General features: G+C 38.4%; 1 protein-coding gene across 1 annotated transcript in view; it reads left to right on the forward strand.

Annotated features, from left to right (window-relative positions):
• The window catches only part of Map3k19 (mitogen-activated protein kinase kinase kinase 19), a 60,703-nt gene that overhangs the window by 6,104 nt on the left and 27,331 nt on the right, over positions 1–27,268 (forward strand). The window contains exons 2-7 of the mRNA XM_070024018.1: positions 1,001–1,196; positions 5,240–5,428; positions 8,009–8,163; positions 11,028–11,143; positions 14,504–14,619; positions 21,928–22,027. Of these exons, the coding sequence (XP_069880119.1) occupies positions 1,023–1,196; positions 5,240–5,428; positions 8,009–8,163; positions 11,028–11,143; positions 14,504–14,619; positions 21,928–22,027 (850 nt within the window). The 5' untranslated portion in view covers positions 1,001–1,022. The remainder of the gene's footprint in view (positions 1–1,000; positions 1,197–5,239; positions 5,429–8,008; positions 8,164–11,027; positions 11,144–14,503; positions 14,620–21,927; positions 22,028–27,268) is intronic.

The raw sequence follows: 27,268 nt of genomic DNA on the forward strand, positions 1-27,268 counted from the left end.
AGCCTCCTCCTTTGTTTCCCCTTCCCATCCCTTCCCATCCTTCCCCAGCCCCCCCCTGTGAGATTCTTATCTTCAATAAACTATCAAAAAGCCAGAAGTAGAGCTGTGGATCAAGTGGTAGAGCAGTAGCTTTTTACTGAGGAGTTTACAGTATTATTGGGAAATAAGACTTAAAGAAAATAGTTATGAAGTTAATAAACAACAGTAAAGAAAATAAAATTCAACGCAAACTTTTACCTTTAAAGTGTGCCAATAGTTTTTGTTGCTGTTTTGTTTTGTGCCAGTACAGGGCTTTAACTCAAGTCCTTGCCATCTTGCTTGGCTTTTTAGCTCAAGACTGGTGCTCTACCACTTGAACCACAACTCCACTTCTGGCATTTTGCTGATTAATTGAAGATAGGAGTCTCATGGACTTTTTTGACCAGGCTGGCTTTGAATCACAATCTTCAGATCCCAACTTCCTGAGTAGCTAGGATAACAGGCAGGAGTCTCCCTCCAGCCTCCAGTGTAAATGCTTTTTATGTAATACTTCAGATGCTCACCAAACATTTTTTTTCTCTTGGTGGTGCTAGGGTCTGGATTCAGGGTCTCACAGTTGGTAGGCAGGTGCTCTACCACTGAGCCATTCCTCTAGTCCTCTCACTAGCCTTTTGTAAAGGGGACCATCGTTCCCTTGGGAGATGAGATGAGCAAATGTCCACAGTCACACTATTGGTACTCTATGGAGAGGAACTTGGATTTGTTTTCTAAGGTAATGGTAAAATCATTATTGCCCTCATTTTAAAGTATATGCAAAGAACCAAACTTGATGGAAAGAAGGGTTTTTTTCCATGTGATAAATTGTCTCAAAACTGCTTTCCACTGTTTTAAAATTGTTAAAACTGTAACACTTGTACCTGCAAAGGAAGAAAATAGTTGACAGTAAAGACAGAATGTTACATTTCAGAGATCCACTATATGCTGGCTCTTGTATAATCCAATCATTTCTTTTCTCTTGAAGCAACGTATATGGCACTAGCAAGATGAATAAGAATAAACTAATTCATGATTTCCTGGAAATTGTCTCAAGAGGTGATGTGGAACTCATCTGTGACCATATTACTAAAGTTCATTCCATCCTTGGAAACCTTGACTTTCAGCACCCCAAAACGGGGAATACACCTCTCATTATTGCAGCAGAAGAAAACCTAACAGAGGTACAGGGGAGGGAAACCAATGGCTCCACTTCATCTAGCAGGGCAATTTATGTTTGGTTTCCAGAAGAATGGAGGAATTTTGTTGCTTAATCAAATGAAGTTCCAATGTTTCTAGTTTATACAAATCTTAGGTACAGCACCCAGGCCCTGAGTTCAAGCCCTAGACTGGCACACACACACACACACACACACACACACACACACACACACACACACACACACACACACACACACACACACACACACACACACACACACACACTAATAATGACCCCTGAGCTTCTTTTCGTTCAAGGCTAAAGTTCCACTTCCAGCTTTTTATGTAGTTTAGTGGAGATAGGAGTCTCACATTTTTTTTTTTTTACCCAGGCTAGCTTTGAACCATGATCCTTAGATCTCAGCCACATGAGTAGCTAGGATTACAGGTGTGAGCCACTGTCACTGGCTCATTATTGCTCTTTATTTCATATTTAAGGAACCTTTAACTGAGTTGAATCCACACCACTTTCTAGCTGGAACTGTGAGATTTGAAGCCTTTGCTTAATACAGGGTTGATTTGTAAATTTTTTTGCCAATACTGAGGCTTGAATTGGGGCCTGAGCACTGTTACTTGGCCTTTTTGCTCAAGGTTGATACTCTATTACTATGTCTCTGTAACTTTTCCTATTTTGGATTTTGATATAAATGGAATTGTACAGTATATGATCTTCCTTCACCTACCATGTTTTCAGGGTTCATTCTTGTGGAATGTATCAGTGCTTCCTCCCATTTTATTGCCAAGTAATATGCTATTGTATGGATATACCACATTTTGGTTTATCTAATCTCCTATTGGAAGAAATTTGGATTGTTTTTACTGTCTAATTACTATGAATAATGCTGTTACAAACATTTGTGTGGAGGTTGTGTTGTAAGCATGTGTTTTAAATTCTCTTGAGAACATTTCTAGAAGCAGAATTCCTGAATTATATAATAAATCTGTTTAAGCATTGAAGGAACTGCTGGACAGTTTTGCAAAACAACTATCATTCCTTACATTCAACTAGCAAAAACAGTGGTGTGAGGATTCCAAGTTCTTCACATTTTTGCCAGTACTTTTGCTCCCTTGTCTTATGTGTATGTGTATGTATGTGTGTGTGAGTGTGCACTTGTGAAAGAGAGAGAGAGAGAGAGAGAGAGAGAGAGAGAGAGAGAGAGAGAGAGAGAGAGAGAGAGAGAGAGAGAGAGAGAGAGAGAGATTGTCTTGTGTTTGACCTCAGGGCCTATGCATTGTCCCTGAGCTTTTCTGCTCAAGGCTACCACTTGATCCACAGCCCCACGTCTTCTATTGGTATTCTATGGAGATGAACTTTGATTTGCTTTCTAAGGTAATGGTAAAATCATTATCATTCTTATTTTAAAATGTATGTAAAGAACAAAACTTGATGAAAAGAAGGTTTTTTTCCATGTGTGTTTTAAATTGTTTTGGTGGCTAATTGGAGATAAGAGTCTTATAGACTCTCTTGCTCAGGCTGGCTTTGAGCCACCATCCTCACATCTCAGCCTCCTGAGTAGCTAGGATTACAGGCATGATCCCAGGCTGCTTTCTGAATTTTTAATCCTAGCTATTCTACTGGACTTCTTACTGAAACATTTGGAAATGGAAAGATCCATCAGAAAGGTCTTCCATTGGTCCAAAGAGCATGGCAGTTTGTTCTGCAGTGGTAGTAAAACAGGTGGATAAAAGAAGACAGAAACCTGAGAGTTATCCTTGATTTGTAGCTCACTGTTACTTCTCTCATCTCAAGTCTATGTCACATTGAATCTGCCTCTTAAATATCCTGAGATTTTTGTCCACATTCCTGATTGACTTCCACTGCCCTTTACTCAGTTGCCATTGTCATCCAATAAGTCTGCTGTAGTGCTCTCATTCTTTCCTCAGGTTTACTCTCTCCCCACAAGACTCTATTTCTAAAACACTGATAAGATCTTGTTTTCCTAATTAAAATCTGTCACTGAGTCTCCATGGCCCTGAACATCCAGCCTTAGTTTCTCCCAGGATTTTGTAAGGCTGTTAGGCTGCTGACATCATTCGCATCTCCTTCCTTACTTTTATCCTGAGCTCTGGCCATGTGTAACTCCATCTAGAGCTTTGAATGTTCCTTTTCCTCCTGACCACAGCCCTTTATTCATATAGCATCCCTTTTTTTTTTTTTTTGAAACCATCTTTCACCCAGTCTTTGCCTGGCTAAGTGAGTTTAATTCTTGAAGTCTTGATTTAAACATCACGTTTTCTAAACATCTTTCTGGACTTGCCAAGAGAGCTCAATAGTTCCTTTCAAATTAACTCTACTGCAGCCTTCTGTCATTACTTTTACCACACTGTGTTGCAGTTGGAGTTTTTTTTTTTTTCTTCTGGTTTTGTTCCTCCCTAATCTGTAATGGTTTAAAGGCGTCTGTTTGGGGTTTCAGCACCAAGGACAGTTCATTCTCTTTCATATTCCTTCAGACAAGATTTTTGAATTCAGGGCTTTGAACTTACTAGGCAGGGTTTCTACAGCTTGAGCCATACCTCTAGGTCTTTTCGCCTAGGCCAAACTACAACTATTCTATTTGTATTTTCTGTTAGGATGACAGACCCACACCTCAATACTCAGATTTTGGTTGAGATGGGAATCTCTTGGACTTTGCTTCTGGGCCAGCTTCAAACCATGATCTTCCAAATCTTCAGCTCTGGAGTATGTAGGATTACAGATGTGAGCCACTGGCAAAGACAATTCTTGACACACAATGACAATTCTTGATACATACTGGATACCCAATCCATATTTGTTCAACAAATAATCACTTGACCACTTTGAATGTAGTTCACTCTCTCCTTTGAAACACTTGAAGAAATATTTGCAGTTGAAATATTTGTCATTGATATTACTTGAGCTGTAACTATAGCTCGGTAGTAGAGCATCTGCCCAGAGAGCACAAAGCTTTTGGTTTAATCCTTGGGGAATGGGATGAGAAGGGAAAAAAGATATATACACCTGAATTTTAAAAAGTGCCCAACAGGGCTGGGAAGATGGCTCAGTGGTAGAGCGCTTGCCTTGCATGCATGAGGCCCTGGGTTCGATTCCTCAGCACCACATAAGCAAAAAGAAAAAAGCCAGAAGTGGCGCTGTGGCTCAAGTAGTAGAGTGCTAGCCTTGAGCTGAAGAGCTGAGGGACAGCACCAAGGCCCAGAGTTCAGGCCCCACGACCAGACCCCCAAAAAATAAATAAATAAAAATTAAAAGTGCCCAACTGGAGACTGGTGGCTCATGTCTGTAATTCTAGTTACTCAGAAGGCTGAGATCTGAGGATCAAGCCTGAGCAGGAAAGTCCTTGAGAATTAATTAAGCACCAAAAAATGCCAGAAGTGGAGTTGTGACCCAAACCTTGAGCAAAAAAATCTCAGGGACAGCACCCAGACCCTGAGTTCAAACCCTAAGACCAGCACAAAAATAATTTTAAAAATAAGTGCCCAGAAATATTCAACATTGCAGAGATTTTTGTTTCCCAAATTTAAAATGCAAATAGAAGTTACTTGTATCCAAACCAACCCTTTATTTATTTATTGTTGAGCTGGGGACCAAATCCAGGGCTTATACATGGGAGCACTGTGCTGCTGAACTATATCCCAGCCTACAACTCTACACACACACACACACACACACACACACACACACACACACACACACACACACACACACACACACTTTGTTATTATTATTTTTATTATAATACTGAGGTTTGAACTCAGGGATTGAACCATGTCCCTAACCCTTCTTGCTTCTCATGTTTTAGATAGAGTCTCAAACTTTTACTCTAGTACGTTTACTTAGCCTCCTACTTCTACCTTTAAAGTACTTCTGAATCCAAGTATGTGCAAACATGACCTTTATTTTCATTCTCCCCTTCATTCTCCTCTGTTTTATTATAAATCAGAGTTACATCTAAGTTGATTTTCAACCCAGCTCTGAAGGTTCAGTTGGTATGCAACAATGTTACATAAAAGTGCTCTTCTGTTGCAGGTAGTTGGACTTCTTCTGGAAAAGGGAGCAGACATCACCCTTTGCAATTACAACAACCAAACTGCAGTCCATGTAGCTAACTGTAATATTCAGAGACAGCTCTTGGAAGTCAATGGAATCCAGGCTCCCCAAATGCAGCTTCTACAAAGTTCATGGCAAGGTGATCTTGAGCAACTTCAACACTTACTGGTTAGTTAAACTAATGTTTACTTCTACCTGGGATGGGAGAGTAGTTGATAAGAAGAGTACAGTCTTTTTTTTGGGGGGGGGGGTCCACTTGTGGGGCCTGAACTCTGTGCCTGGGCACTGTCCCTCAGCTCTTCAGCTCAAGGCTAGTGCTCTACCACTTGAGCCACAGCACCACTTCCGGCTTCTTTCTTTTTGCTTATGTGGTGCTGTGGAATCGAACCCAGGGCCTCATGCATGCAAGGCAAGCACTCTACCACTGAGCCACCTTCCCAGCCCTGAGTACAGTATTTTTAAAGGCAAATAAGTTTTTTGCTACTCCTGGGGTCTGAACTCAGGGCCTGAACACTGTGTCAAGCTTCTTTTGCTCAAGGCTAGGAAACTACCACTTGAGCCACAGTGCCACTTCCAGTTTTTGTGTTTTTTTTCTGTTTATATGGTACTGAGGAATAAGACCTAGGGCTTCATGAATACTAAGCGAGCACTTTTATCACTAAGCCACATCCCCAGCCACAGATAAGTTATTTTTAAAGGCAGGAAATGAGAAAGAAATGAGGTTAGCCTGGTTGTGAGTCAAGAAGTAGAGTGCCTGCCTAGCAAACAGTATAATCTCCAATAGAGAGGGAGACAGTGAGGGGCAGACTGAAAGACGGAGAGACTGAAAGACAGAGAAACTGAGAGCAAAGAGAGACAGCAAGACACACAGAGAGATCAAAATAAAGGAAGGGAGGAAGGAAGGAAAGAAAGAGAGAAGGAAGGAAGGAAAGAGTTACTGGGGTTTGAAACAAGATAATAAAAGAACACAGCCATAGCCTATTTCCATCTTCCTCTCACTGAATGCTAGAAGAAGCAAGGCAGCACCCTGGGAAATGATGCTCTTAGGAAGCACCCAGAGGATTACTGTCATCTTGCTCAGAGGAGTTCCCTTGACATCATTGCTATTTGCACAATTGCTGTTTAGATCCCTTTGGACCAGATGCAGTTATTATCTTTATCCTGAAAAGGGAATCAGAAAGCCTGTGCCTTGCATACTATTTAGCTGTGACTAAAGGACATAAGAGGATACATTTTTCAAATGCTGACTTTTGAAGGTATTGATCCTTTCATTTAGATTTCCTACCTATGGATGCTTTTCCCCCAATGCACCTTGTGAAATCATAAGCATAACCAAGGCAGTTAATTATTGGCAATTGTCTACTCTTGACATTTACCTTTAAAGAAACTGTCAGAACCATGTGATCTTCTAGCTGAAAGAAAATCAATTGCTGCTAGGAAACAGTTTCTTCTAATCCCTTACGGTAAAGACACAAACAGTCGAAGAAGTACAAGGTATTCTAGTCATGTAGAGTTTGAGGGTAGATCTGACAAAAACCAAAGGGTGGTTTAAATTCTTTTGTTGTACTAGATAATAGTCTAAAATCTCCATACATTATGAAGAGCTTAGCCTTTTTTTCTGAAAGACAAGACATTTTATTTTAATCATGTCTTGACAGATGAAATTATAATCCAAAAACAATCTTTATAACACATTTGTCACCTCTGATGATTTAGAAATGAAGCTTTAAGAAATGAGTGTTTGTAAATTAGATCCAGAGAGGCCAAATGCATGTGCTATTGCAATCTGATTTTTAGCTCAGAATGTTCATATTGGTTCTAGCTAATAATAAACATTGATATAAGAAGTAGTTTCTTCTCAGAGGCTGAAAAAATTTGACTAATTAATTCCCGCAGCACCTGGCTGAAGTAATATCATTATCTCTACTGTGTCCCAAGAGAAGTTGAGCTAGCTGAGAAGCTACCAGGGCTACAATGGCAGGAACCAAAATAAAGACGGAGGCTAGTGTTACTTTTATTTATGAAATGATAAATTTGGATATTTTGGTCTCCCTGTGGCTTTGCAGTTCTAAATTGTCCAAGTAATCACATTTGTATGTCCACCTCCATTTGATTATATATAGCTAAATTAACTGTGTTGTCATTGTGAGTAATTTATTCAGTCAAAAAAATGTTTGTTGAACACATACTATGTATTAGAACTTGGCTGATGATCACCTTCTAGCTCTAAATCATCAAAATAATCCTGAAAGAAAGGCTCCACTATTTCAACTGGAATAATGACCTTCAGGACACTGAAGGTCAGCAAGTAGGGTTGTGAGATTTGCAAATAAAATGCAAGACGGATTTGAACAAGATTGTTTCCAAAAATATGAATAAATAAACAAATATTTTAAAAAGTAAAATAAAAGGTATTCCTTTTAAATTGTAATTTATTGAGAAGGTTAAAAAGCTAGCTTTTATGGAGTTGAAAATGAAACTTAGGCCCAAGACTATTTACCTGTTTGTTTGTATGTGTGTCAGGCTGTATTCTTTCACCTCCTTCTCAGGATAAATACTGAGAAAGAATGTACTGAAGTTAAGGTTGGGGGTGTAGTTCAACATCAGTGTACATGACCCCTAGCATCCCATTTACCCCTAAAAAAGTTAACGTTTAAACAAAAGTTAAAATGAGACATCATCCAATGATGAAAATGCAAATGTTATTTTAAGTAAGTATAATAGAAATAAAACTTCATATTTACAAAGGCATCCGAAGAGTTCCTGGATATAAATTTCCCAAACCAACATGGCCTGACCCCTCTGATGTTGGCTGTAAGAGATGTGGACCTGTTTGAGAGTCTTGATCTGTTGAGAGTCTATAGGCCTGTGGAAGTTCTGTCTGAGCTCCTTCGTCATCATGCGTGAGTATGAGTGTCAATCGTACTAATCTGAAAGACATCCATTCCATTGTTATTTACAAAAATCACATGAAAACAGACATATAGCTTGTTCTCCCATGTATATATTTTCACACTCACACATATACACGTATACATATACAAGTCTTTTGTTTTGAGTTTTTTTCTAGTGCTGGAGATTGAACCTGGACCTCTTGAATGCTAGTTAAGTGCTCTACCACTAAACTATATCTCCAGCCTTTACATATACATGCAGTGTCAATAAAAATGATTGCACAATTGCAAAAAGGTATACCACTGTTGACTATTTACTGCTTTTAAGATATCCAACCCTTTCTTTTTTTGTTTAAGTAATTACTGTTTTGCCAGTTACTAGGAATATTGAATTTTTTTTTTTTTTTTTGGTTGGCTGTAGGGCTTGAATTCTGGGCTTGGGCACTGTTCTTGCACTCTTCAGCTCAAGGCGAGTACTCTACCGCTTGAACCACAGTGCCACTTCTGGTTTTCTACTGGTTTATTGGAGATAAGAGTCTCACGGACTTTCCTGCCTGGGCTGGCTTTGAACCACAATCTGCAGATCTCAGCCTCCTTAGTAGCTAGGATTACAGGCATGAGCCACGGGTGCCCGGTGGAATATTGAATTTCTTTTTTGGAATATTGAATATTTTTTAGCCTGCCTCAAGTATTTATTATAGTAAGGGAAATTGAACAATATTCATTAAATGATAGTATATAAATACTTCTTGAATAAGCAACTTCCTACTTTCAAGATGTTATTATCTTGAAATGTATTGTCAGTTTATGAAAAGCAATTTATGACAGTGCTTTTTAGTTATCTGGCAGTGATATATCAAATGCTCTTTTAGGAGGTAGCTAAACAATTGCCTTAAAATTAATATGATTAACTAGGCATCCGTGGCTCACACCTGTAATCCTAGCTACTCAGGAGGCTGAGCTCTAAGTATCTCAATCCAAAGCCAGCCAAAGTCCAATAGACTCTTATCTCCAATAAACTACTCAGAAAAAAACAGAAGTGGCCTCTGTGGCTCAAGTGGTAGAGTGCTGGCCTTGAGCACAAAGAGACTCAGGGACAGTGCCCAGGCCTTGAGTTCAAGCCTTAGGATCAGCAAAAAAAAAAGGGGGGGAAGGGATTAAAAAGTAAAAATTAAGGGCTGGGAAGGTGGCTCAGTGGTAGAGCACTTGCCTTGCATGCCTGAGGCCCTGGGTTCGATTCCCCAGCACCACATAAGCAAAAAGAAAAAAGCCTGAAGTGACACTATGGCTCAAGTGGTAGAGTGCTTAGCCTTGAGCTGAAGAGCTGAGGAACAGCGCCCAGGCCCAGAGTTCAGGCCCCACGACTGGACCCAAACAAAAACAAAACAAAAAAAGTAAAAATTAAAAAATAAAAGATGGGAGAGAAATAATAATGTTAATAAGCAGGTTTTTATGTTAGAATTATAGATTTCTGAGTTCAGGAAGGGTGGTAGAGAAGTAAAATTGATTGGAATACAGTATTAACATATGTTAACTGATACAAGTTAATTTTTAAAAAGGTATAGATTTCAATTACTGTTACCCAGAAAAATTGTAAACAGATAAGAACAGATAGACCAGCTCTTTCTCAGTGTTTCACATAAATTTGTGTATAAGAAAAAAAGAGGAGATTATACCAAGAAAGAAGTATGTTCAAAGATGTGAATGATCACAAAAGCATCAATATAATGAAAATACAATTTCGAAGCTATCTCAGACCTTATTGTTAATAAACTGCTAGGAGTGATTGTTCAAAGCACAGATTGCTAGACACCACACGATGGATTTCATAGGTCTGTGTTGGGGCCCAAAATACAGGAGATTAAAAATATCAAAGAAAAACATTAGTATAAGCACAGGAGCAAACTCTGAAATGGAGTGACTTGATAAAGGCTGCATTCTTAAAGCAGTGGCAGCTCCCCCATTCTTTGTTCTATGATATTTCTTTTGAATTGTGACCTTTGATAGAGAAAGGCCACAAAAGGATATTGTTGCAACTCACAGCACCTTACTCTGTTCATAGCAACAGAGACACAGATTGGAAGCCTTTAGGTTGAGGACAATGATCAGCTTGCTCCTGTCCCAGGATATGACAGAGTGATTTTCCTCACCACAATCTATTAATAGGATTCTCATCATTTACCCTTTGGATCTCTTTGAGTCAGTATCTGATGTAAGGATTCAGATCAACACAGATGTCCAAGATGTTGGGGAAAGTCTTTTGATCAGGCAGCTGTACTTAAACCTAGGGCAAAGGAAAAAGGCACATAATGTGGAAAGGGATACTTTGGCTTTTATAAGAAGATAGACCCACTCAGCTAAGAGTCTGGGTAAGTAGGCAGATGGGGATCATAATTAGCTTTAATTTATTTTATGAAGTACTTGGCTTTGACCAAAGGCCTAGACAGGCATGCTACTGCTAAGTGTAAGTTAACTTTAAAAAGTGTCTGTGCCACCTTATAAAAGGGATAGTTATTAGCATTAGGAAAAAGAAATGTCAAGAATTAACTACCTACTTGGAAGCAATAGTTTAGTAAGGTGTTTCTTTTTACTAGACTTGTGAATTTTGAAAATTTTGTTCAAAGTAGGAAATTTTCTGCAAATCTTAGAATGGCTTTAGAATGGGGATGGGAATTAGCTAAAATAAAATCTTACTATTTATATTTAGAAAATTGTTACCCTTTATTTAATTTTAATTCATTACTGTTACCCTCCCCCAACTACCCAGGAGAACCTTTTATTTATTTGATGTCAGTGATTTTCCCTCCTATATTGTTCTCCCTTTTCAACAGATTTAACTGAATAATATTTGATGTTGATTCAATTCTTCCTAGAGACCCTAAACTCTGTGATTTCAGTGGAAAATCAGCAATACATTATGTGTCACAAATAGAGAGTTTGAGGAAACAACAGTTACTGGACATCCTAACGAATTTTCTGCCAAAACCAGGTAAACCTCTGTATTCCATGTATACATTGCCCAAACAAACAAAAAGCCCTATTTGAAGACCTTCTTTTTGTGTGTGTTGGGTTGACCTGTTAAGAAATTCAAACCGACTATTTTTTAAAACCAACAACTACTTATTAAGCAGTGACTCCATAGAACATATGATTATGTGCTCCAACGGATGCAAAGAAGCCTGACACACACTCCAAATACTTGAATGTGTGCAGGATCATCCAGAGGACATCGTTGAAGTCAGAGCTGCTTAGCTTTTATTGTTTGATTGAGTTTTTGTTAGGAGTTTCTGGGGCAGGGGATAAGATTATACCTGAAAAGCGTCTCATGGGAAAGGTGAGAATCTGAATTTGGAAACAAGAAAGGAATTTCATTCCACTCTGTATAACTAATATAAGCTATTTTACAGAGGGGATGGAGATTTCATTAACTTTCTGCACAATGTTGTAAGTTTAGCTTATCTCAGGAGCAAAAATACTGGGGGAAAAAAAGTGCATGCCAGAGCCCTGAATGGCTCATGCCTGTAATCCTAAACTATTCAGGAGGCTGACACCTAGAAGGATCATGGTTCAAAGAGAGAAGAGCTTGTCTCCAGTTAATCAGCAAAATGCCAGACTGGAAGCATGGCTTAAGTGGTAGTGACAACTATGAGCAAAAAACACAAATGTACAAAACTCTGAACTCAAGCCCTAGTACCAGCTAGAGGGGGGGGGGGAGGGAGGGAGGGAGAGAATTTTAGAGAACTGAGAAATAAGAGCTTGGATAAATTAAGAAACTGGGTCCATGGAATCTTAAAAGTCAGGCTAAAGGATATATATTTTTTCTCAATAAAACAAAATTACTAAAGAATTTTAAGCCAGAGATGAATGAAATCCATGCACTGGGGAAATTAACCTATTCCTATTGTGTAAGGTGGATTGGAAGGGAAACTAGATATATCCACAATCCTAGTGGTAAGAACCAGTAGTGCAAAGTTGCTGGATGGGGTGTGGTAGTAGGTGTGAGAGGTGCTAAAGTGAAATTTGCAGAATTTAGAGATGCAAAGCTGGGATGACGTTCTGGTTTGGTAAGGGTACCAAGCAGGAAGATAATAAGTTTTAAAACATAGAATTGGATAGAAGCATGGGAGTTCATGTAGGACTGACCTTGTGGGAAAAGGATAGATTGGTGTGAGAGTTTGGGAGTTCTCCACAGCAGCAGATTGTGAGGACATGGCAGCCGGTGAGATGGTTGAAGTATTGACGATGGTGAGAAACTGGCAGAGGACTTTGCTAAGGACGGGCACCTGGAATTGGGGAGTGGAGTGCACATGAGCACTAAGGCATGAAGGAGGAAAGAAGAACATTCAGAAAGAGTTAAGGAAAGAGTGAAAAACAATGTCAGCTTGGAAAAGAGATTATAGGCAGATGTGCAAAGGAAGAGTTTCAATGGAAGCATCAAGTCAGAAGGTAGATGGTAAGAATAAAGAAGAAAAATACAGTAACAATATGGTGAAGATAGTCTAAATATAGATCACTTGTTCAATTTTGTTTTGTTTTCATGGGAGAAGCTCTAGTCATTGAAAGATTCCATGGTTTTTAAAATTTTTCTTTGAAGGGTCAGGATGGTAGAAGTTATGATAGTAATATCCCTTGGAATTAATCCGGAGTCTCTGGTGTTCAAACTGTCATGTGTCTTTAAATGCAAAGTGGGAAGTGCACTAAGAGTTGTCCTGAAAAACTGTAGAGCAAATATGATTTCCAGATCATCATTAGGAATTCCAGTTAGCCACATTGCCCAAGACAAATCAGTCCCAAAGGTTTGCAGAGATTACAGCTACTCTTATTTAACTTTATAATATCCGCTTCCAGCCACTAAAGAAAAAAATATGGTATGGCCTAAATTTTTGGAATTACTGGATAGTCTGAAAGTCCCTGCATTGCTCTTTTAGTTGTTAGCAGATTGTGTTGAAATCATCCTCATTCCCCATGATGCTCCAGTATGGAAATTCAGACAATGAAAAGCTATGATTGGCAAAGCCAGCACAGGCTTCACTACTCTGAACAATGTATGTATGTGTCACAGAATCTAGTTGGGATACATAAAAAGGTTTCATCCCAACTATTTACCAGCAGAAGTCCATATGAGGGGTCATCCTTGTGAAAAGCAGAAGTCCTTGTCTGTGCATGGACCCCCAAAGAAGAGAATGTCCTTTACCTGGCCACTGGAAGAGGCGTTAGAAGTTTAAAATGCTCTCTCTTAGGTTCTAGCAACCCACAAAGAGGACTGAAATGACAATGTAGCCATTAAGTAGGAACATATTCAATTTACCTTGAGCCAAAATCTGACCCTGAGTAACTGTTAATTCTTCCTAGAACTTGTGATTTGATAGGTGTTCAGGAATTAATGGATTGAGCTTTAAATGAAATATTTCACTTGCTTAAAATCTCTAGGTATCTATTTTTTTGAACAGTCATAATTACCATCAAAGTCTTTTTAAATAACAAAAGATTTAGCTGTCTATTTTGGAGTTTAGATATAAAGTGTCCCCCAAAAGGCTTGATGGCTTATTCCCTAACTGGTAGATCCATCACTGAAAGGTAATTGGAATATGAGAATTCTGACCTAATCAATGGATTCATTCACTGATGGATTCATAATTTGGTAGCATGATAGAAATTTTTGGAAGTGGAGGCTAAATTGGCAGAAGCAAGTCATTTGGGTGTGTCCTCTATAGCTTGTCTTAGGCCTTTTCCTTGTTCTCTAGTTCTCTTTTTTTTTGGGGGGGGGGTCCGGTCCTGAACTCTGGGCCTGGGCACTGTCCCTCAGCTCTTCAGCTCAAGGCTAGCGCTCTACCACTTGAGCCACGGCGCCACCTCCGGCTTTTTTCTTTTTTGCTTATGTGGTGCTGAGGAATCAAACCCAGGGCCTCAGGCATGCAAGGCAAATGCTCTACCACTGAACCACCTTCCCAGCCCTGCTCTCTAGTTCTCTCTGCTTCCTAACTACCATGATGTAAACAGTCTTCTCTGGCACATGCTCCTGGCATTGTCTTCCGCCATGCCTTACTATAGTCCCACAGTGATGGAGCCACGTGACCACGAATGGAAATCTCTGAAACTCTGAATCTAAAATATTTTTTCTTTCAAGTTGTTTTTCCCAGGTATTTGGAAAAACTGACTAACACAGGTGGATTATTTGTTCTTGCATCTCTTCCTGTGAAAAATATTGCCTGAAGCGTCATTAAGATTCAAAACCATTATGTCAGGAAAATCTGAGAAAATAAAGCTGCCTTAAGAATTAGGACTAGATCTTCCTGTGAAATTGTTAGAGATGAATCTTCTCAAAGCATAATATGTTTCCTTTTAACAGAAAGACATGCTGAATCATTGCTTGACATTTGTCATGATACAAACTCTTCTCCAACTGATACAATGACAGTTACCAAAAACCAACACATAATATTGCAAAGCATCAGCAGTGGTGAGGTAAGATGTTCCCTTTAAAGAAACAAAGTAAAAAAGAAATCAGATAATCCATTCCATCTACCACTTTATTTGTTTTGTTGGAGTATTTTGTAATAATCATGTATTTTAATATCATCATTAAATTGTACAATACAATTTGACATTCTTTTTTTTTTTTTTTACAATTTGACATTCTTGTGAGAGTTTATTCTCAAAGTGGTAATTAGCATAGGCATCTCTGAGGTTTTTGTGTGTGTGTGTGTGTGTGTGTGTGTGTGTGTGTGTGTGTGTGTGTGCGTGTATGCATTAACCAGTTTGGATTTCTATAACACAATACCATAGACTGGGAGGCTTATAAACAAAAAGAACTGATTTTTTTGTAATTCTAGAGGTTGGAAGTCTAATATAAAAGTATTAGCCTGGCCAGATTCTGGTGAAAGTCCTCTCGTTTTATCCTTATGTGGGAAGAAGGCTCACTAGCCCTTAGTGCCAGTCCAGGGGCTTGACCTAAGCCCATACTGAGGGTTGGCTCCAGTGCCGGGGGACTGAAGTGAGGCTAAACATTATGGCCAGGAATAGGTGGTGAAACACAGTGGCTCAATTTATGGCAAATGGAAAGCAAAGTGAGTGTGGAAGGTGCTAGGCAGAAGATATATACTTCCAAGGCATGTACCAGTAACTCACCTCTTCTAACCAGCTTCACCTTCTAGTTTCCACCATTTCCTAATGTCGATTCAGTTATCAATGCATCAGTAAATGAATCATTAGTTAGATCAGAGCCTTTATGATTAAATCACCTCTTAATGATTGAATCTACCAGCCAAGGACTAAGCTTCCAATGAATGAGCCTTTGGGGAGACATTCATATCCAAACCATAACATGTTTACAAAGGTACCACTGTAGTGTGGAATGTTGATATTGGAGGAAATTATGCATGTGTAAGAATACAGATATATAGGAAATCCTTGAACAGAAGGAAAATAGTTCAATTTTTTGTGAACATAAAACTCCCCTAAAAGATTTTACTTAAAAAAAATAAGCAGGGCTGGGCACTGGTGGCCCACACTTTTAATTCTAGCCCCTCGGGAGGCTGAGATCTGAGGATTGTGGTTCAAAGCCAGCGTTGGCATGAAAGTCTGTGAGCCTCTTATCTCCAATAAATGGCTTAGAAAAATCCAAAAGTGGTAGAGTGCTAGCCTTGAGCAAAAGAGGTGCAAGGACAGCACCCACGCCCTAGTTCAAGCCCCAGGACCAGCACAAATAAATAAAAAATAAATAAATGGGGATTTTAAGTTTTGTCTGGGAAAAAATATAAAAAATAAAGTATAATTATTATACGATATAATTTACTACTACATGGTACAATGCCCATATAATCCTAGTTATACTTTGGCATTGACTTAGCAAAAACAGTGCATTTATTGGAGAAATAGGAGTGTTGCATAAGAATGTTAAATTGCCAACTACTAAAATAAAATGTCAATTTATACTATAACATAAGGTCAATAGATGATGTCTTTTTTTAACATTGGATAGAATGATTGCACTTTTTTCATGATGACATCTTTTTTTTACCAGGGTTTGAATTCAAGGTCTTGCACACTTGCTTGAATAGTTTGCTCAACTGGTACTCTACCATACTCTACCTCCAGCCTAGGTTTTTGATTAATTTGGAGATGGAATCATGCGCATTTTTCCTGCCTGAGCTGGTTTTGAGCCTCAGCTCTCCAGATCTCAGCCTCTTGAGCAGCAATAATGATAGGTATCAACCTTTAGTGCCTGGTCTTACTAGATGAGGTCTTACTAGAGCTCACTATCAAGCTGTATGAATGGAAGAAAATACTAAAGAAACAACCTGAAGTTTGAATGTCCTTACATCTGAGGGAAAGGACAGAGAAATAAATTCCTTTTGGTTATAAGTCTTTTACATTGTTTAATTTTTTAATGCAGCTTGATTTTAATACAACTTAAATTATTTAAAATTAAAAATGGTTAAATCAAGATTTCTCTAAGGACTTCAGGTAAAATGAGTGGGCATAGAAACTTTAAATTTAAAGTAATATTCAAATCTTATATTTTTGCTCATTTATACCTTTTCCACTCAGGAAATGACAGAGATGACTTCCTCCACTAGGGGGCATTTGGCAATGTTTGCAAATAGTTTGGGTACCATAATGGGGGAAGAATGCATCCAGAATCTAGTAGAGATGCAAGATTGCTGCTTAAATCCTACGATGCACAGAACAGCCCCACAGCAAAGAATTATCTAGCCCCAGATATCAACAGTACTGAGGTTGAGAAACCCTGTTATGGGTTTTTAACATTGATATTGTTCAGTTGTTGAGCTTATGCTCAGCATACTCAAGGAGCATCATTTACTTCCCAGTGCACAAAACAACACACCAAATTCTAAGTCATAGGTTTTGTTACAATGTTGAAGTTTGTTTTGTGTTTACATACTAATATTAAGTAGTAATCGAAGTAAACTATCTAAAGCCATGCATTAGACATTGATATACAAGTACTTGGTGGCTCACACCTGTAATCTCAGCTAATCAGGGAGGATCAAGGTGCAAAGCCAAGCCTGGGTAGAAAAGTCTGAAAAACTCCATCTCCAATTAACCAGCCAAATGCTGGACTGGAGGCATGCCTTCAATATCGTGCTGGCTGTAAGGAAGCAAGCTAAGCAAGATGGAGGTCCTGAGTTCAAGCCCTAATAAGAAACTGATAAACAGCCACATTTACTTTTCATTTGATGGCTCATATAAGGAATTATCTTTTTGAAAGGACTCAAAAACCCCTTCATATCAGTATATTGTTTTCATGAAACTTCAAAATTATTTCTTAACTTTCACACTGTATTTTTCTTATTGTGGTTGAAATAAAGTTTGAACTCATTTTTTGAGGGCAAATAGATTTCTTCATTATTGGACTTACCTTTTGTTCTCTACTTCTTTCTCTAGGTTTAAATCGCAAAACTCAAGGTCAGCCTTTGTTTTTCAAATGGAGGCTTGTGTCTCTTCTTGCTTGTCTGAAATAGGTGTATATAGTGTGCAAATCTAAGTATTGGCCTTGCTTATAGGACTATTCTCCAAGTCTATTTTCATCTGCAGAGATTCTTCTTTCCAAATTTAGTTAAGAGTGATTCCTAGGTTGATTTTTGTGTTTCATGTGTTCAATAGTTTGTTGTTTGCAGGTTAGGCTACTAAGCACCATTTCTCATCCATCTCTCCCTTCCTAGGTGGGTGTCTGGTTTATAAAATCCAGACGGGTTTGGAATTTACTAACTTTTTCTTTCACCTTCTGTTAAGTGTCATTATTTCAGTTCTCCTTGAGGCATTTAACCACATCTTAGAGCCTCGTAATTACCATTCTTTAAGAGATTAGAAATCAGAGCTGCTTTGGGTTTAGAAGCTTTTTTTCTATGATTACCTTCATGCTGTTTATGGTTTTTAGTTAATCCCAGAGCAGACATTTTTGTCCAGTTCTTACAGAGATTGTACATTTTTTAATGTGCAAAATGCATAACTTAGATTTGAATGTCTTTTCATTTTGCTCATGGTTACTGATTCTTTTCTTTCTGGTTCTTGTTGAAATTCTTAGTTTCAAACTTTTCATAGTAGCAAGGTAGCAGAATGGTTACAAGCTCTGGATTAGACTTCAGCGTCCAGGTGTAAATCTGAGTTCTGCTGCTGGTTAGCCAATGACCTTAGACACATTATTCAACTTTCTGGCCTCCATATATAAAAAGGAAGTAATAGCTCCTACCTTTGTTATGAGGATAAAATTTGTTAATGGAGCAAGAGAGATGGCACAATTCTTGTTACATTATATGTAAACAGTACTCACTGAAAGGTATTTTGTAGGTAGAATGTCTACGTTTTACCATCTTTCAACTTTTTCTGAAGGACCAAATAATAAATGAACTGAGCAGTTGAGACTGAACACCTCTCATTAATCAACATAGAAACTTGACATGAGAACCAGTTGTATATTTCATTCTTCCAAACAAGTGTTCCTATTTTCCTAAAGTTTACCATAAAATTTTCAGTGAATCAATGTAGTTATCTGAGATGGGAGAAATATGCTTTAGTTCTAAGTCTAGACCAGCATAAGAATCTCAATAAACAAAAACAAGAGCTACATACTAAGAAGAATAGCTCAAATGGTTCACAAATATGTAAAATTATCTCTAAGGCTGGAGGCATGGTTCCATCATAGAGGCACCTGTCTGGCAAACAAAGGTCTGAGTTCATGCCCCAGTCTCAAAATAAAGGAAGGAAGGAAGGAAGGAAGGAAGGAAGGAAGAAAGGAAGGAAGGAAGGAAGGAAGGAGAAAAGAAACAAAAGAAAACACTAAATACAAACATCTCTAACTTTATTATTGGTCAAATTGTGCACATTCAAATAATAATAAGACAACTGCTCTCATATCTTCCATTAATAAAAAATAAAAATGAATGCCAGGCACTGATGGCTCACACCTATTAAGGACGCTGAGAGCTGATGGTCACAGTTTGAAGGCCAGCTGAGAAAGGAAAGTCCATGGGAATCTTTTCTCCAATTAACAACCAAATGCCAGCAGTGGAGATAACTCACATGGTAAGGCGCTAGCCTTGAGCAAAACAAGCTGGGGTGGGGGTGGGGTGCTCAGACCCTGAGTTTAAGACTCAGTACTGACTCCCCAAAAAATGATAAAGGAGAAATGAAACTCATTGCTGGTAGATTATAAGTGGATGTACATTTTACTTTTAAAGCAGTATGTATAAAAACCAAAAATGTTCATGCTTTTTATAGTTTTTTTTCCATGCTCTTTTGATGAATAGTTCCCTATCTAGGAATCTGTTCTAAAGAAATACTGTGTAACTGGGCACTGTGGCTCATACCTGTAATCCTACATTCTCAGGAGACTGAGATCTGAGGATTGGGGTTTGAACCCACCCAGGCAAACAACTAGAGAAAATTATCTCCAATTAACCAGGAAAAAAGCTATAACAGGAGGCACAATTCAAGTTGGTGGAGTATAAACTGTGAGCAAAAGAGCTGAGTGAGAGCATGAAGCCACTCAAGAGGCTGAGATCTGAGGACTTGAGGTTCGATGACAGCCTGAGCAGGAAAATCTGTGAGACTCATATCTCCAAAATGCTGGAAGTAGAGCTGAGGATCAAGTAGTAGAGCACCAGCCTTGAGCATGAAAGATCGGCCCTGAGTTCAAGCCCTGGCATGCACATACACATACATCTTAAGTAAAAAAAAGTACATGATACAATTAGATTTTCAAATCTTAGGGGAAACAATTGAGGAAAAGAATTTTCCCCCTTCTTGCCCTTGCAAGGCAAGAACTCTGTAATTTGAGCCACAATCCCAAGCCCTTCTTGTTTTAATTTATATTTAAAGGTAGGATCATGTGTTTTTGCCCCCTGTGGCTTGGACCACAGTCCTCCTATTTGCACTTCCTATATATACTGGGATGGGATGACAAGTGTACACCACTATACGCTTAGCTATTGGTTGAGAGACTGTCTTGCTAATATTTATTCCCCAGGTTGGCCTTGAACTTCCAACCTCTACCAAGGATTACAGGGGTGAGTCACTGCACTGGGCCAGGAGAGAGGATTTCTATGTTACAGTGTTTGATTTTGTGGTATTGGTTTATAGGTCAGGTTTTCTCTCTTGCTATAAAAAATAAATTTTTCTATTTTTGTATTGTGAAGAATAAAACCCTCCTTTATGGTTTCTGGGAGGGAGAGAAGCTTGAATGGGTAGTATTTTTGGAATACAGAGAAAAACAAGCTCTGAAATTGACAAGTCTAGAAGCAAACTGAACTATGACAGTCTCCGACAGATGGCATGATCAGAGACAGAACACCATATCTTTGCCAGTAGATAGAAAATAGTTAAAAAGAATAAACTGTGGAATCACAGAGGCTTTGAATATGATCAAATCGCATTACCTGCCTGTATAGAAATATTACAATAAAACCCTTTGGTACAATTAAAACACACTTATAATATGGACTATGGCATAAAATTGAAGTATCACAATTAAGTTCTTATGACTGGATTCCTACAAGTATTTTCAATGGTAGTGTAAATGGAGGGTTTTACTTCTATTGCTTTTTTTTTATGGTAACAATAAGCAACAAAGAAAAATTTCCACACTGTCAAATGATAGGCTTCAGCATTCTGGACAGACACTTTTAACTTAAATAGGTAGCTCATAAGATCATAGAAGGCAGAGAGTTAATGGAAACATCCAGATTGTGATGAAGTAGTTGGTCTACTTTAACTCTACAAGCTTTCTTTCCCTCTTTATTTTTCTTCCCTCTCTCCCTCCCTAACCCCCCTCTCTTTCTTTCTTCTTGCTTTTGTGCTGAGGATAGAATCTACAGCCTTGCGCATACTAAACATGCGTTCTACCACTCAGACTAGTTCTAGAAATTTAAAAGCACAAAATCAACAGCAGCAACTTCTAATGATGGAACCTATCAGCAACAATAAATTCTTCTAAGAGGGGAGGGTGCCTATTACCCCCACACTCATGAAGCAGAGGCAGGAGAATTGTGAATTTGAGGATGGCCTGGGCTATCTAGGGAGATACTGTTTCAAAAACCAATCAACCAGCCAACCAACCATGGAACAACAACAAACAAACGCACAATGAGTTCTGCTAAGAGCACACTCCTTTAGAGTGTTCAGAGTGCATTTTATAAATCAAGTTGGTTTCAACCTTGTGTTTTGGCATAAAGATTATTTTCTACAGGGCAAGATGGGAAGCTGGGGAAATTGTATGCCATGGACCTATCAAAAAGCCACCATAGTGCCAACTCTTAACAGGCTTTGGTGTCTCCTTCAGTCTCATATTCTATCTGTAGCTTCCACAAGGGGAAGGGATTTCCATCCTCTCTATTTGTAATGATGTCCCGGGGGAGGGGGAGGTGTTATGGAAAAGATAATGCTCCTTTGGGGTGGTTCACTGTGACTGTGACTGACGGATTCTTTCCAGTTACTCATCCAGATGGAAGTTGTGGCGGCTTAACAGCCTGAATGTTGAGATGAGACAAGTATAAAATATTGAATTTCTATGAGTCTATGTGCTTGCTACTTTGATCTTTATTTTTGGTTTATGCAATTAATCACAATTGCAACTGTCTGAGAGACTGGTGCCCCAGGGGCAAAGCCTTTCCCATTGTCTTAGTCTTAAGGACTTTATCCAATTAAAAAAAAAACCCACAATGAAAAATGTTAGCCATGAAAACTCAATATTTACCTTGCTAGTGAAAAAAGTGAATACATTGAAAACTGAGTTTTTCTTTTATGATATTGCAGGACTTTTTTGACCAAGATGATGACCTTAGTGACTCCATATTGTTTAGTGAAGAAGGAGATGCCAAAGGTGAAGGTCAAGACTGTCCACCTAAAACAGATGGTAAAACAACTTCTGTCCCTGATATTTTCTTTTATCAAGATAGCATTGATTATTGGGTTTCTTCTCTAATTTCAGAAGTGCTCAGGCAATACAGAAGAGCACAGGAAGAGGAAGATCAAAACCTCTCATCATTCTACCTTTAGCCTTATGTGAATTAGTGAGTCCTAGCAAGGTGCCTTTATCCACATGGGCAACCGTCTCCTGGCTCTACTCTGTCTACTCCAGCTCAGCCCCTCTCCATTCTTCTCCTTTTTGTCCAATAATTTCCTTCCCTCATCTCTTTCCTTTCAGGATCTTCCATCAGCTCCAGGAATCTGCTTCTACCTAGAGCCAAACATTTCTCTATCTGCCACCAATAGTTTCTGAGGTGCTGGTTCCCTTGACAGGAAGTGGAAAAATGAACTAGTGAGAAAGTCCCAAGCCTCTGCCTCTGACTCTCTGAGAATCAGGCATTTCCAGAATAATATCTCTTTCAAATATATAGATCCTGTCACATCTCTAAGTTTCCTTAAGTTATTTCCTCTTACGTTATTTGCAGATTCTTGCTTCACAGAATAGTCACAGTGTTCACATTTTTCTATCATCTATCACCTAAAACCTTCTTAAATTAAATGTTTATTTGAACTGTTTCAGTTCCTCCCTGGAAATTTTCTGGCTTCATCTGTAACACTCTAGGGAAGCTGTCCTCATAGATAGCTGTTTTCCTCATTCCTTTGTACCTCCCTGAAGGTTTTGGTACTTGCTTCCCATCTGTTTCTTTGGGCCTGCTGCCTTGTCTTGGACAGTTTCCTCCTCTGTCTCTCTCGAATTCACTAGAACTTCTCCTCTGGCTGAGGACAGTCACTCACTTAGAAACAATTAAAATTATGAATACCATTAGGCCTGGGAAGGGTAATTAACATAAATAAATGATCCCCTCCTAAATAGTTTTTGTGGTCTACTTTTTTTTTTTAGCACATTTTTTTGTCAAGCATTTTGTTTTTCTCCTACCATCCCTTTCCTGCCCCACCTCCCCCACTCCTCTCCCTGCCACTTTTGATTTTTATAAACTTCAAAGTTAATTTCTCAGAAATGTCATGAACACCTAATCGTGTCCTCAAACAGCCTACAAGAGGTGAAATATTTCATTTCATTCTGCTCAAATTAGAGATGACTGGCCATTTGAGGTGCTCATCGTTCTTTTCAAATGGATTTGTAGTGTTTTGAGGTTTAAAATTTTTTTCTCTTTAATATTCTTGGTTTTTACACGGGAGGCATATAACATACACCACCTCCAATGAGTTCTTGCAGGTTTTAAGCCTAAGTCAGTTGGGTTACAAATTTCTAAGAACCTGATTTTTCTGACAAACTTTCTCCTTAGTGATGAACTTCAATTGAGTTATTCTTTTCCCATTACAGACTTTGAAGTAAAGGGGTGTAAGCATTCTTGTGCATTTAAAAAATATCAATGTCTCTTTAAATATCAATTTAATCTCTTTAAGTGCCATTTATCTGTTATAAAAGTTTAAATTGGTCACATACTTAAGCATATGACATATGACTATTTAGAAATACATATTTATTTTATTTACATTTGTTCATCATATTATTTATTCTATTAAAAAAGAGAATGTCACAGCTGGGCACTGGCAGCTTATGCCTATAACCCTAGCTACTCAAGAGGCTGAGACCTGAGGGTCACAGTTCAAAGCCAGCCCGGGCAGGAAAGTGTACAAGATTTCTTTTGTTTGTTTGTTTGTTTTGGGTCCGGTCATGGGGCCTGAACTCTGGGCCTGGGCACTGTCCCTCAGCTCTTCAGCTCAAGGCTAGAGCTTGAGCCACAGTGCCACTTCCAGCTTTTATCTTTTTGCTTATGTGGTGCTGAGGAATCGAACCCAGGGCCTCAGGCATGCAAGGCAAGCGCTCTACCACTGAGCCACCTTCCCAGCCCATGTACAAGATTCTTATCTCCAATCAACTACTAGAAAACTAGAAGTGACGCTTTGGCTCAAAGTGGTAGAGCACTAGCCTTGAGCAAAAGAACTCAGGGACCGGCCCTCAGTTCAAGACCTATGGCTGAGAAAAAAAAGGGAGGGAGAACATCCTAATTAAAATAAATATAAAGAGCAAATTCCTAAAGGTAGAGTGCTTGCCTAATGCATGCAAAGCTCTGAATTTAATTCCTAGCACTGTAATTAATCAATTAATCAGTCAAATGATTAGAGAATTGTGTTAGCTGCCATAAGGAAATACCACAGACAGGGTGCTAAGACAACATTTATTTTCTTATAACTCTACAGGTACAAAAGTCTAAGATCAGGGTTCAACGTGTGCGCATACTTATGCGTATGACATGTTTCAGAGATTAATCTCAGCTAAGGGGCTCTCTTTATGATCTGCAGAAAGTTTCTGTGCCCTCTTATGACCTTTCTCTGTGCACAGTGGGAGAACAAGAGAGAGTGAGAGAGACAACTCTCTGGTGTCTTTTCCTATATGGACACTGCTCCTATTGAATCACGGCCTCATATAACTTTAATGTCTTCCTCAAGGCCCTTCTCCAAATATAGCCACACTGGGGATAAAGGGTTCCTGTATAAGTTTGAGAAGGACACAGATATTTCAGGCAATAGCAGGAAGACTCTTCATTGTATTGTTAGAAATAATTCCTATGACTTCATCTATTGCTGGTCCCCAAATCATACTGCTTCTGTCCTAACCAGAGAGCTACTCTCATTATTAACTGAAGGGCACTCTCCCTCAGCTGACAGTCATATAGCAAAGGATGTCTGCCCCTTATCTTTTACTTATTTTTAAGTATATAGAAATCTCAAAATGACTTTATTCAGTGTGTTTCAAGGGACTCATGTCCTATAACAAATGACAATTTTTCTCCTTCCTTCCATCCTACTTTCTCTCCTTCTTTCCTTCCTTTGTTCCCTCATTTTTTCCTTCTCTCCTTTTTTGTATTTTTCAAAAAATAATTTTAATATGCTGAAGCAATATAAATGGTAGGAAATAAATCACACTTTCTCCAGGGGTTTGAAAATCAAAGAGAACCATGGCAGAGATATGCACTTTATCTTTTTAATGCAATTCATATGCATCAATCTCTCATGGAAGCTTTCTGAATTCTAGTAGTACCAGATAATAGACATTATAGGTTTTTAAAAGTCTATTTTGAGATCACAACTTAGGAAATTATCCAAACATGCAGGGGCATCAAAGTAGTTTCAATCGTGGTAGAATATGGCAGATTCCCCAAATAAAACAAGGAGGATACACAAGAAAAGAAGATTTTATTTTTTAAAGACAATGATTTTTCATCCTTGAATAAATTAGACTCAGCCAGATTTTAAGTTTCCATTTTAATAATACCTATAGCACTAACAATAAATTAATGATCATTTTTAAATTTTTATGAATATAATTTTCACCTCATCTATGAAATGTCTGTCATATGTTTTTGGCTACATTGAAATGCTGCCTTTTAATTTCTCTCAATGGTTAACACTTTTTGGCACTTAATTTACACCTTCTTCAACTCAGTGCTTATAAATGCAAGTGCTTTATATACAAAGCATCATGTTTTCTGACCTTCTGTTTAGCTTTACTACTCTTTTTTTCATCTTGTTTTGGTTGGTTGTGGGGCTTGAACGCTGGACCTGGGCACTATCCCTGAGCTCTTCAGCTCAAGGTGAATGCTCTATCTCTTGAGCCACAGCGCCACTTCCAGTTTTCTGGTGGTCAATTGGAGGTAAGAGTCTCATCGGCATTCTTGCCCTGGCTGGCTTTGAACCGTGATCCTCAGAACTCAACCTCCTAAGTACCTAGGATTACAGGCATGAGCCACCAGCGTCAGGCTACTGGTTAAGTTTAGAGACCTTATCTACCACTGCTTAGCCACTCAATGTTTAAGAGAAAGAACAAAGAGAACATTGATATGTTTCTAAATAATTTCAGAGTCAGTATATTCTATAATTCTTCTCTAGCTCCACATTCAGACCCAACAATTAGGATGACAGCCATGAGCTCTTAACTTGCTTATTGTATCTGTGTCCCTTCGTTTGAAAAAAAAAAACCAGTCAGTTCAACTATGGAGCACATTACATGTGCCTAAGACCTTCTAGGCTTAGTAGTTCTCTATAATTGTAAACATAGCGTCATTTTTAAGTATTGCTCATGTGAATATTCAGTTTTTTAACTTCCATGCAAAGTATTAAGTGCATCTAGCTTTTTTTCCCACGAGCATTCTTTTCATCACAGTTCAGTTAGTAGCAATGTATGACTTGTTCACCCTAACATGCCAACTAGGTTTTTATACTCGAGGATGACAGCAGAGATGTTATGAAAGGCATCCATCTTCCTTTCAAATTGTAGGATGACCTTGAACATGTCACCCAGAGTCATCTCTAAAATGAAGAGTTTGGATCAGATGACCTCTAAAATCCCTCCAGCTCTGTAATTTCAAGCCTCTCATTTTAAACTACATTGTGTGGTGATAGGATCTTTGAAAAGTTAAAAAAAAATTGACCTTTCCAAGGAAACTTCATTTTTACAAGGGCATTCCTTGATATTGTATAATATTAGAAAACATTCAATCAAACTGTCTTATTTGAAAAAGAAAGCCAAAACTGGATATATCTTTGTGGTACCACAAAATATAATGTTGTCTGACAAAGATGGAGAATACTACTTTTGAAATCCAATTATAAGTAAATTTTTTTTCTGGCAATTTTTAATGCGCTAGCCTTAGTAAATGATATCGATATAAAGATTGAACAATGAAATGCTGTCATAGCTGAGCATGATGGCACACTACAGGTATTTAGGAGATAGACGTAGGAAGAGTATGGTTTGAAGTTAGCTTGAGCAAAATAGCATGAAATCCTATCTGAAAATGAACTAAAGGCAAAAAGAACTATGGGGGATGGCTCAATCCCGTTTACTGCAAAAAAAAAATAATAAAGTTGTAACTCTGATGCTTCCTACATATTAGTAAAATATCCAAAGTCCTTTAGGAACAATAAAATTCTAGTAAATGAGTTGGTGTTGATAATGATAGCTGTGAACAACTTTTTCCAGGCCAACCAAGAAGTGGCAAAAGAGACTTATAGGCCCAGATCTGAATTGCTTCCTTTCCTTATCCTTGTGTTAAGAGAAGTATTCTGTCCGTGGAGCTCATACAAACATTGCTTCTCCTTATACATGCAGGCAGATGTAGACTGAGCAAACAATTCTGACAAATATAAGAACAGAAATGAA

Source organism: Dipodomys merriami, unplaced genomic scaffold (genome assembly GCF_024711535.1).
Source record: "Dipodomys merriami isolate MVZ:Mamm:240054 unplaced genomic scaffold, mDipMer1.0.p SCAF_1, whole genome shotgun sequence".
In the NCBI taxonomy this organism is placed as follows: Eukaryota; Metazoa; Chordata; class Mammalia; order Rodentia; family Heteromyidae; genus Dipodomys; species Dipodomys merriami.